Source organism: Herpailurus yagouaroundi, unplaced genomic scaffold (assembly GCF_014898765.1).
Source record: "Herpailurus yagouaroundi ecotype Mexico unplaced genomic scaffold, PumYag 181, whole genome shotgun sequence".
Lineage (NCBI taxonomy): Eukaryota > Metazoa > Chordata > Mammalia > Carnivora > Felidae > Herpailurus > Herpailurus yagouaroundi.
In genome coordinates this window covers 5,889,277-5,901,377 of record NW_024412412.1, presented here as the reverse complement: position 1 = coordinate 5,901,377, position 12,101 = coordinate 5,889,277, and the positions used below count along the sequence as shown (strand labels likewise).

General features: G+C 41.0%; 2 protein-coding genes across 6 annotated transcripts in view; one reads left to right on the top strand and one right to left on the bottom strand.

The window, feature by feature from the left end:
* The window catches only part of MCPH1 (microcephalin 1), a 272,003-nt gene that overhangs the window by 120,257 nt on the left and 139,645 nt on the right, over positions 1–12,101 (bottom strand). The gene's annotated exons all lie outside the window — the stretch shown is intronic.
* Positions 1–12,101, top strand: part of ANGPT2 (angiopoietin 2) — a 60,699-nt gene that overhangs the window by 37,832 nt on the left and 10,766 nt on the right. The window contains exons 4-7 of one of the 2 annotated variants that reach the window (XM_040489810.1): positions 1,780–2,009; positions 4,469–4,596; positions 10,822–10,923; positions 11,487–11,653. In XM_040489810.1, the coding sequence (XP_040345744.1) occupies positions 1,780–2,009; positions 4,469–4,596; positions 10,822–10,923; positions 11,487–11,653 (627 nt within the window). Of the gene's footprint in view, positions 1–1,779; positions 2,010–4,465; positions 4,597–10,821; positions 10,924–11,486; positions 11,654–12,101 lie in introns of both variants that reach the window. The other variant, XM_040489809.1, reaches the window with a different exon arrangement.

Genomic DNA, 12,101 nt, shown 5'->3' with positions numbered 1-12,101 from the left:
AAAAATTCAAAACAAATAACTTTTCAATACCGGCTAATTAAAAAAAAATACATCCATCCGGGAGTGTTCGCACTCTCATTCACACTCTGGAGCATAGGACTGTCCCATCTTTGTCTTATGCCTCGTCACAAAGTACTAAAGACAACAGGATACAGCTGGATAAGAAGTTTCAAGCAATGTCATCTTGAAGGCAGTGTAGATGAGTGATTTGGAAATGCCTCACTTATTTTACGTTAATTGTCTAGGTCAAGCATCACAGGAGTGCTCTGAAAGCATACTGCCTATAATGATAGTACTAGAAATGATTTCAGGCAGAAAACAGAAAAACTTTATGTATGTATTATTTTTTTATATTTATTTAATTTTAGAGACAGCACGAGTGGGGGAAGGGCAGAGCAAGAGAGAGAGAGAGGATCCCAAGCAGGCTCTGAGCTGTCAGCACAAAGCCTGACACGGGGCTCCATCCCACGAGCCATGAGATCATGACCTGAGCTGAAATCAAGGGTTAGATGCTTCACCGACTGAACCACCTGGGTACACCTTGTGCGTTTATTTTTAGGTTAACTTCTGCTTAGAGTAAGTCATCTTAGTTTTTAAGTTAACAAAATGATACACAATTAAAAGAATAAGCTGATAGCAGGAAAAATAATGAGATGTAATAGTTTTAAAAGAGATGGGAGAAAACTGATGAAATATAAATAAAGTGCAAATCAGGGTATTACTTACTGCTTACTTACTTAAGCAGTAAGTAATAGCTGCTTACTTTCTGACTTGGAATAGTGAACAACACTTACTGTCATATACCAACTCACAAGGACTTGGCTGGGATAAATTTAAGACTTACAACTGAATTTCTAATAATAATTATTTATACTGATTGTTACTGCTTATAGGTAAGACCTTTAGTAGGTAGTCAGTTTCTTGGCTGAGTAATGTTGCTCACAGAGTTAAAGATTCAGAAAATGTTACTGCCCTCAAAAAGGCATCGTAGACGTACAGATTATTTGAACTAGGAAGGACCTCAGAGATCTTTATCTAATCTACTGCTTTCATTTTACATAGAAATTTATATCTACAGGTGGATGTTCATTTAGAAAGACACTCACCTGAGATGCAGACAGGGAAAAGCCTGATGCAGGTGACACAGGTGGTCACATACAGAAGTGAGGTTCTCAGCCTGGGCTTTCCACTCACCCCCATGTGCTCCCAACACCACGGTTGCCTTCTCATTGTCCACAATTCCCTTCAGCAAAACCATGGTCTTCAAATGCACTCCATGTGATAACTTCTAATTACGGACCTTACATTTTGGTTAGGGTATTTTATCCTCATATCTATGTCCCATCTGCTTATCTAGAGTTCTCGGCAAGTTTGAGAGTTTCTTCAGGGCTGCGGCAACTCCTTTAACATCTTAACAGAGGGCCTTGGAGAAGCAGGAATTCAATAAATATTAAAGATTGTTTAAGAATTACAAAACCAAGAGGCACCTCAGTTGTTCAGTCAGTTAAGCGTCCGACTTTGGCTTAGGTCATGATCTCATGGTTCGTGAGTTTGAGCCTCATGTTGGCCTCTGTGATGACAGCCCAGAGCCTGGAGCCTGCTTTGGATTCTCTGTCTCCCTCTCTCTCTCTGCCCCCCCCTCACTTCCGCTGTTTCTGTCTCTTGAAAGTAAATAAGCATTACAAAAAAAAAAAAAAAAAAAAAGTACAAAACTGAGTTGATGTATACAAAGCAATCAGAAAACCCTTCACTAAACTAACAATTATTTCCCTCTACAAGTTTCCTGGAAAAGAAAGTACTAGACATGGAAGACAAGCATATTGTTCAACTACAGTCGATAAAAGAAGAGAAAGATCAGCTCCAAGTATTAGTATCCAAGCAAAATTCCATCATTGAAGAACTAGAAAAACAATTAGTGACCGCCACGGTGAATAGCTCAGTTCTCCAAAAGCAGCAACATGATCTGATGGAAACAGTTCATAATTTATTGACTATGATATCATCAAGCTGTAAGTCAAATTTACCTATCATCTTTTCTTCTGTTTTAATTGCATTGGTTAAGTGAAATTCAAAATCCTTAAAAATTCTCATCTGTCAGAAAAGGACTATTTCTCTTACATGTTTCCTATAAAAGCTTTACAGGGTCTTAATACAGAACCAATTAAAAAAGAAGGAGGAAGTAATTCCACTTCTGGGTATTTACCCAAAGAATATGAAACCACTAATCCGAAAAGATACATGCACCCCTCTGTTTATTCCAGCATTATCTACAATAGGCAAATTATGGGGAAAATATATGTATGTAATGGAATATTATTCAGCCATGAAAAAAGAATGAAATCTTGCCATTTGCAAAAACATGGGTAGAACTAGAGGGCATTATGCTAAGGAAGTAAGTCAGTCAGAGAAAGACAAATACCACATGCTCTCACTCATACATGGAATTTAAGAAACAAAACAAATGATCAAAGGAAAAGAAAAGAGAGAGAGAGACAGAACCAAAATACAGACTCTTAACTATAAGAACAAACTAATGTTACCAGAAGGGAGGTGAGTGAGGGGATGGTGGAAGCAGGCGATGGAAATCAAAGAACACGCTTATCATGATGAGCACTGAGTCAGGCCGTTCCCTGAATTGTGGAATCACTATGATGCACACCTGAAACTATTATAACACTGTATGTTAACTGTACTGGAATTAAAATTTTTTAAAATGCTGTTCAGGAAGGAAAAATAAAATAGAATAAAAATAAGGAAGAAGAGGAGAGAGGAAATACATATTTATACTAATTATTATGAGGCAAAACACCCCAAACATGATTCCTGGGCTCAAAGAGCCTACTCTGAGTTATAGTTCCATCATTATCTGGTGCTATGAGGCTGGACAAGTTACTAATCCACAGTGGATTTTATTTATTATGTGGAAAAAACGAATCTAAACCCAGAGGACTGTTGTGAAGATTGAGCTAATGCTTGCATTGACTGGCATAAAATTGGCACTCAAGATATGTCAGTTCCCTTCTCTCAGTCCATCCTTAGTTATGTTTTGCCTACTTTATTACTGTTTTAACCTTCCAATCTCTCTTGGATATTAGAGGAGAAAAGGGAGGCGGCTTCAGTCATTAATCCGAAATGTGATACATAATCTGTGCGGTATTTTCATTTTAAGTCTTTTTCGTAAACAAATCGGGTCTAGTTCTTACTGTGGCTTATTTATTTCCTAATGTCCTTTAAACTTGTGTTCTCTTGGCACGGATGCATTTTACATCCTGTGAAGATATTCTTCAGTTTCGTAAGAAATGTGTTCTCTCATCATCCTTGAGCCATGCAGTTATCCCAATCTTAATAGAAACACTTAAACGAGGTTTCTACTTACACAAGGAAATAAACAGAAACAGTGCTATCTTGATGCTAAATGGCAGGATTGACACTGGAAGGCCAGTTCGCAGTAGGCGCCTTCCAGCTAGAGTTTCAGTCTGTTATAACTGGGAAAACTCAGAGTTTCACCTTCATAGAAAAGGACAAGACAGTCATCTGATATCTGGTGGGAGCAAGATAACTTGAGGTGTTAGCTCTGATGAGCCAAAGTAGAGAAAACCATGCAGCTCAGATCCTGGCAGAGATCAGGAGCACAGGAGAGACAGAGTAGCAGAAATGGCCTTCCTTTCCCCACGCATCTCTAGCTGATGTGACGGCAGAGACCGTCTACCTGTAATGCCCACCCGTACGTCTAGTCCAGACACCTGTGCTTTGGTAGGTCTCTAGAATTACTATAAATACTTAATTATAAATATAAATTTATAAAAATAAATATAAATTACTGCAAGAACGATCAAACACACACACACACACACACACACACACACACACACACCTTTTTTCTAATGGCAGAAAGGGTTGGGAAATCTAAATGTTGAGAGCAGAGTAAAAATCTGAGGGACTTTTGTAATACTAGGACTTTTTGTCTTAGAGTAAGAATTTCAAAAACATAGATACATTAATGGTAGTCTTGAACACAAACTACTGTGGGTCAGGGGCTAAAAATCCAAAGAATACTTAATGTCTTTACCCAACAGTCTAAAGAAATATATCAAGACGTGGCCTCTGTATGGGATATGCCATGCAGCCACTGGAGATGTACCACCGTTTTTAGGTACGTTCTTTTTTTACTCTTTTGCAGTAACTTTATGTGATTCTAGTCAAGATGGAAGTTTTTTTTTTTAAGTAATTGTTTATTACATTTAATTGCAAAATAGTTGCATTACATGTAGTTGATTAATAAAAAAAGAAGTATGGCTTACTGGAGTAATTTTTTTTGGAAAGGAGAAGAGCTGGTGTGTCCCTTTTGCTTATTATAAGAATTCAAACGTAATAAAACTTACCACTGGGTGCATCTCAAAATAATAAACTTTTATCTTTTCATGAACTCCCTTTAAATGCTTTCCTATTTTTTTTTTTTTTAAAGCAGCGAAGAACTCCTTCAGTGCTAAGGAAGAAGCAGTCGTTTTTAGAGACTGTGCAGAAGCATTCAAGTCAGGGAGGACAGCGAACGGCATCTATACGCTGGTGTTCCCAAACTCCACAGAGGAGATAAAGGTATGGGGACAGGGTCCTGTTTTCAACTACCTGGCCGGAAACAGGCTTCCTGGAGGCCGAGGAAGTACATAACACAGTTCACGTGCTCAGACCCTTCCCCGCTTCACGCACAGCCAAGCCACAAACACAGAGCGTCTACCTCACAACAGGTACTTGCCGAGGGCTCCAAGTGCAGTCACTGTGCACAGATGCTGACCGTACGCATCAGTGATGCAAAAATTTCTATCTCATAATGTAGGAGACAGATCTCTCTCTCCTATTCTCGTCGCGTTTAACTTAATCATCGCACCGCGAGTTGTTTTCCTTAAAGCGTCAGACTGGTTTCACTCATTTTAAAGAAAATGTCTTCTGAATACTAGAGTTTACATAAGCAAATAGTTTGTCTTTCACGGGCTATTTCAAGTAGCAATGGTATTCCATCAGAGAAAGAAAAAAAAGGCTCGCGTAGGTCACAACTAAAACCACCACAAGAGCTTTGCTTTGACACAACCACGGTACCCTGGTTTGCAGAAGGGATTTATAGACATCTCACACTCCAGCGTAGAGCATATAGGAAGACCTATATTCGGTAGTAGAGGCTTAAATAAAATGAATAGTCATTGCTGCTTTGTCAAAGACATCCTGAAGTGAAACTGCCTTATCTTCTTCCCAACTGCGAGTGTGTGACTCAATATAGTGACACAAATACAGTGTGGGCTATTCCCTCGATTCATCCCAGGGTGCTAGCAGATCCCGCCCCGCCCCCCACCCCAAATGATTCTGTGCCATCGGTACAAACAGCGTTACACTGTCACAGGCCGAAAACATCTTAGTGTCATTACAGAAACAGTTCCAGCCTGGCGGACTCACTGTAAGGGTCTCAGGGACACCCAGGAGTCTGTAGTCCACACCATGCGGATTGCTATCCATGTGGGTGGGCTATCCTTACCCCATCTAATGGAGGCTGGAAGACTTAAAACATACCACCAAAGAGAGAGGCTCATTTTCTTCTCAAGTATTTGGACTTTATTTCAAGGCATAAGCTCAATTACTTTGTAGAAAGTGAACCAACAGCCAGAACCTTTCAGCAGGAGAAGTTAGGATATAGCTGGATTCAATTATTCTTAGTCCTTCTGGATTACTCAGAGAGCATGATTCCTGAAGTTGCTTTGGGAGACACCGAGCTTCAGGTAAGGAAAAAAAAAAAAAATCACATTCCCAAGGAACATTTCAATGTGGCTTCTCCTAGAGGTTTGATAAGTTAAAACAATATTACATGAGATTCGGCGTGAAGTCTTTTATAATGATTAGACAGCTGTATATATTAAATGATTATAAATATGCTTGCATCTAATTCGAACGGCTAGATGTGGAACCAATGTAAACACTTCTTCTTCTTTTTTTTTTTTTTACAATCTTTTAATGTTTATTTTTGAGAGAGAGGCAGAGACATACCACGAGAGGGGAAGGGGCAGAGAGAGGGAGACAGAATCCGAAGCAGGCTCCAGGCTCTAAACTGTCAGCACAGAGCCTGACGCGGAGCTCAAAATCACCATCTGTGAGATTATGACCTGAGCGAAGTCGGTCGCCCAACCGACTGAGCCACCCAGGCGCCCTTATGAACAAACCAATGTAAACACTTCTAGAGAAGGCCATCGATACTGTATCACAATGGAAATTTTAGAGGCTCCTGGAAGTGTTACCTCTTTGAACTCAGTATTATCCTCAGTATTTAAAATGCAAGAAAAACACTTTCAAAATTTAAGCATTAAGGGTTTAAAGACAGAGAATTTGAAGCAGTAACACATACTTTGATTATGAATTTAAAAGATAAATATTGTGCTATTCAAGATAATACTTTCCAAAGGAAATCTTTCTAATTCACTCGTGCTGCTTTAAATCAACCTTGGAAATCAGTTAATGTCCCCAGTGCCCTAGAAGCAGCGCATTAGCGAGGAGAAAAACAAAACATAAATGGTCTGTTGCAGATGAGAAAGTAACGAACAGATTCTGTGCTATGGCTCTCGATCCCCTTTGCAATGTGGTTTTCATAACTTTTTGGGAACTACTGTCTGTCACCAGATGTTGGTCTCTTCTTGGCCTAGAGCAAATGGGGACAGGAGTGGCAATGGGAGGGGGAACGAGGGTATCAGTGCAAGGCAGACGCTTTGCAAATCCAGAGGGCAATCGCCCACTACACGGCCCCAACCTACTGCTCTGAAAAGGTTTTCCTGACTCAGTGCCATGCTCCCGCCCCGCGGCGCTCAATCAACCCCACCTCCTAACTGGAGGGTTCTATGGCAAGATGAAGATATATAGTACTGTGGGGTGGGGGCGGGAGTATGTGACATGAGCCTCAGGTCATGGTTGGAAACATTAGGATTTATACTTCTTTTAAACATTTGCAGTAAAAACAACTCATTTACACAGCAGGGAACAGTAATCTTACAAAACCTCAATTTTCACATCTGTGAAATAAATGCTCCGGATTAAGTTACTTGTAGATTCCCTTTCAGACTTAAGCCTCCGTAATTCACAACCTGATCCAGGGAGAGAGGGTCTGAGAGACTGGAGTTTAAATTCTGGCTCTGCCAATTTGCGCCTCTGAACAAGTCGTTTACCCTGGGTCAGGTCTCAGTTTCCCAACCTGTAACATCATGAAGTAACCCCAGTCTTCTAGAGCTGTTCCGAGATGACGATGGAGATCCGACACTTAGGATTGGGCTTGGTACTTAACCATCAGTTCGATAAATAGGAACCGTTTACCATTCGGACTGCCCCCAAAGATGCCGGGATAATTTCTCTGCATGACAGGGTAGTCATTTTTGCTCTGTTTCTTCTAGTTCAGGAAAAGAACGTTCAGCAGATCTCTGGGCTGACCTTTTCCAAAAGGGCCCAAGTATTTCAACTTTATTTTTGAAAAACCCATTAGGTTTCTGCAAACAATAAAAACTGCACCAGAGGGATTTGAATATGCTCTTGCTGGTCAGAGACCTAGTAACTGCCTTCCCTAAATTTCACAGGGTACCTGTCCCCTAGTGCTTATCTGTGGGTCTGCGGCTTTACCAGTCATTCACCATGGCCTCAGAGCCGAAGCATGGCATTTAAATCAAGCATTATTTGTTGAAAGACTTTGAAGCAAGATGTCAGGTCCCTGAACCATGTAGTCGTGTGCTAACCAAAAGTATTAACCGCCCTCAGGTTTGTTGTAGCTGGAGTGGTAAGGTCTTGGGCATTGTCCGAAGACTTCTGCTTTCCTGATCCTGAGATAATCTACCTCGTCCTTTTCACTCCGTGCTCTCTGGCTATGTGGACGACTCTCTTTGAACATGATCTTCCCCTGAAAGTTTCACAACTCAATTCACCATGACACTTCAGCTTCTATGAACTCTCTGTTGTTTTTTCTTTTTAAGTGGGACAAGAAAACATTGAGGAAATGTTCTCATCATCTCATCACTGTCCGTGGTGGAGTTAGAGATTAGTACAGCCCCACCCATTTCCACACGGGCAGTGCTCTCAGCCAATCTGGACTCTGATTTTCATACAAAACTGAACTCTGATTTTAAGTATCATTGACTTCATCATAATGGTGATTTTGACAGCAAAGAATCAAACATTCTTGGAGTAAGGACAGGCTTGCCCCAATCCATATCCGGTCTTTCCACCCACCGGCATGCTATTTAGGATACAGAGGAAGTGGACTTCTCTGTACACATATGACTCCTCAAACCAATATTCAGCTAGTTTACTATACTGATTTTCTTAGAAGACACTGAGAAAACTAAGCAGTACGGACCACTGGGTGGACTACGGGCAAACAAGAGGCAGCATTATTCATGAACTGAGATCAGCTTGGAGCTGTGTTGAGGAACTTCTGGTCGCTTAACAAAAGGGTCAAGTTACTCTGTTTTGGGCTGCATGGTATGGGAGAAAAAGCAGTACAGAATGAAAAATCTGAGAGACCTTATTCAAGTCCTATATCTTGCACTTCCGGTCAAGTTAATCTCACGTTATCCATTGTTTTCTCCTTTCAAAAGAGCAGCATTACAGCATCACAGCAAAGTTGCTTCAGGGTTGCTGATAACCTATGCCAAGTACCAAGTGTGGTACTTGGAACAGAGTGGTATTGAGCAATGATCACAAGATAATTAACAATAATAATACACCAATACAGGGAGACAATAAGGGGTTACCTTAAGCAGGTCAGTTTTATCTATCTGGTTAATTAAAAATGGGAAAATCATTTTATTCTTAAGAAATGTAGTTTTCTTCACTGGAGCATATGTTTCCAAAGATAGGATCATCAGGGAAAGCTATATGGGCCAACGGGCCCTTGGAGACACGGAGAGAAGTCTGCTGGAGAACAGGGAGCTGGGTCCCCAGGGCAGCTGTCTATATCGTTAGCAATGAGGTGTCAGGCAAGCCGCTTAAAATGAAAGAGGGGGTCTACGCTTTTTCTTGGTTCTCCTTCATCCCCCATTCTTTACAATTTTAACTCACAAATGCAGAATAGTTTACATTTAGACCTACTCTGCCAAAATTATCTCTACCATTTCCCCAAAACACAAAGGAAAACAACAGGGTAGGACTATTTCTCATTGGCTTTGAACATTAACTTTCATATTTACTACCTTGTATGCTGTAGGAAAATTTATCATAACCTTCTGGGAAAATTTTTCGTTCTACTATAATCTCATTATTTAAAACTATTTATGTAATCTTATTTTCAGGGGTTTTCAATTTCATAATAAAACTCCAGCTGAGTGGAAACTGAGCATGCATGGTCCTAGCCCAAGAAGGAATTCTGTGTTCTGAGCAAAGTTTAAACCCACCAAGCCAGTTTAAAAGCAAAAATAAAAATAGCTAGGAAGTGAAATACCACGGGCAGTGAGCAAAGTACAAAGAGGCTTGGAGTCCTGATCTGTGGGTCAGAGCTCCCAGCAGATTCTCAGGTCCCATACACCAGGCTGGGTGCACAGAGCCTCAGATCTCTCATACTGAGGGGTGAACAGACTCTTATCCCATGTGGAAGAAGCCTTCTAGCCCCACAACGTAATATAACAGGGGTCTCAGAAAACCTACAGTGCAAAAACACCCCTTCTACACAACTCTCTGCAAAGCTGATAGGGACTGGCAACTACCATAAAACTTCCTGGAGTTGCAAACACCAGTTAGTAGATTTCTATAGGTTGGAGATGAGGTTTGGGGCCAAAATGCCAAGATGTCCCATTCACAATAAATCTCTAAGAAACAGCGATCTTTGGGTCAGCTGTTGGGGGTGGGTCTTTAGCCTAGAACAGAGGAAAGTCATACTGACATCAGCACTGAAATCTTGTTCTACTACTGTTTACCTGCCATCAACATTTTCAATTCCTGGTTCTTAACATACAATAAAACCTTGGATTGCAAGTAACCTGTTCTGGGAGTTATCCACAAGAGAAGCAAGCATTTCTAGTAAATTTTAACTTGATAAGGGAGCAATGTCTTGCAATACGAGTAGTATGTGAGGGGTGCCTGGGTGGCTCAGTTGGTTAAGCTTCCAACTTCGACTCAATTCATGATCTCACGGTTCAGGAGTTTGAGCCCTGTGTGGACCTCTGTACTGAGAGCTGGAGCCTGGAGCCTGCTTCAGATTCTGTGTCTCCCTGTCTCTCTACTTCCCCCCACCCCCCACAACCGCCCCGTGCCATTTGTGCTCTGTCTCTCTCTGTCAAAAATGAACATTTAAAAAATGCAAACAAACAAACAAAAAGAGTATGTGACACCAAACATCACATGATCACAACTGACCCAATGGTTCTTGAAATTCGCTTTGATATACAAGTGCTGTGCATTACAAGCATGTTTCTGGAACAAGTTATGCTCGTAAGCCAAGGTTTTACTGTATTTAAAACCAGGGCGCCTGGGTGGCTCAGTCGGTTGAGTGTCCGACTGCAGCTCAGGTCATGAGCTCACGGTGTGTGGGTTCGAGCTCTTCGTCAGGCTCTGTGCTGACACCACTTCGGATCCTCGGTCTCCCTCTCTCTCTGCCCCTTCCCCATTTGTGCGTTCTCTCTCTTTCTCTCTTAAAACTAAATAAACATTTAATGTATTCAGAATGATCTGCTTCTTGGAAGGCCATAAAGATTGACCCCATGGCACAAGTCACATGATAGGTATCTCCATCTGTCCTGTTTCCGTGAGTTCCAATGAAGACCTGACTCACTGATGTTTCCCACACAATGACTGTGCACTTCCCATTGGCAGGCATACTGCGACATGGAGACGGCTGGAGGTGGGTGGACAATCATTCAGCGGCGGGAAGATGGCAGTGTTGACTTCCAGAGGACTTGGAACGAATATAAAGTGGTATGAATACTCTTCAACCCATCTGAACACAATTTTCTTTGTGAAAACTGATTTTCAAGATCTGCAGAACCTTCACCACAAATCCAAAACTAACCAATGACTGCTGACAATTTTTGTTATCAAAGGGTTCCCTTTAGCTGATGCTTCAGTCTCCCCAGTAACGAATGATCCTGTCAGTGTAGTATAAACTAGAGATCAAAACAAAGGCATGCAAGTGAGAGGCTTATTTTTAATGGCAGGCTCGGTGTTTTTCGGTAACCCAACTGTTTTCAAAACTGCACGTCAATAACCTGAGCGGTTTATGCTCATGTTTCTCCTGGTGATTCCCCAAGTAGTTCTAATTACTCTAATACTAATTTCCTTCCAGTAGCAGCTTGGTTTCTTAAAGCAGACCTTTTAAAAATCTACTTTCTTATCTGGAAGACCCCCAAATTTTCAGAATACAGGAAAGAATTTCTGCTGAGTATCTGACAGTCACCCCAGGTTAAACTGATAGGCTACTGATTTCAAATACATGAATTAAAAATAAATGAGGTGACTGAATTTTACAACTTGGATTACAGGGATTTGGGAACCCTTCCGGTGAACACTGGCTGGGAAATGAGTTTGTTTTCCAAGTGACCAATCAACAGCCCTACGTGCTTAAAATACACCTTAAAGACTGGGAAGGGAATGAAGCGTACTCACTGTATGAACATTTCTCTCTCTCCAGTGAAGAATTCAATTACAGGTGAGTTATATGTAACTGAAAGACATTAATGGATTTGCTGTGCGACTATTCCAGGAAGGGAGAGCGCGACTGCATTAAGCAGGATCTGAAGTACTCGGAGGATACCTTAATGGAAAAACCTCTCATTTCTTAGAGTTCTATGCTGCCTTTCCGTAACTATCTCTAGTTTTAAAATTCCAACTTAGGTTTTAACAATATGAGGGACGCTTCATTTGTTTTGTTGTATTTGCTGCGTATCCTCAAGGAGTAGATGAACCCTGCCTGGCAGCTGACAGGCATTGTTCAACAAATATTTGTAGACTATGTGGATGTTGCGTCTGTATCATAAAATGCCATGCCAAGATCATGACACATGTACACCTAGGACTATGTTGTTTTCTTCTGAAAAGGTTTGAACAGTTCAATCTATCTTTCTGCAGCTTGAACGCCCTCGATTCTAACGTTCCAT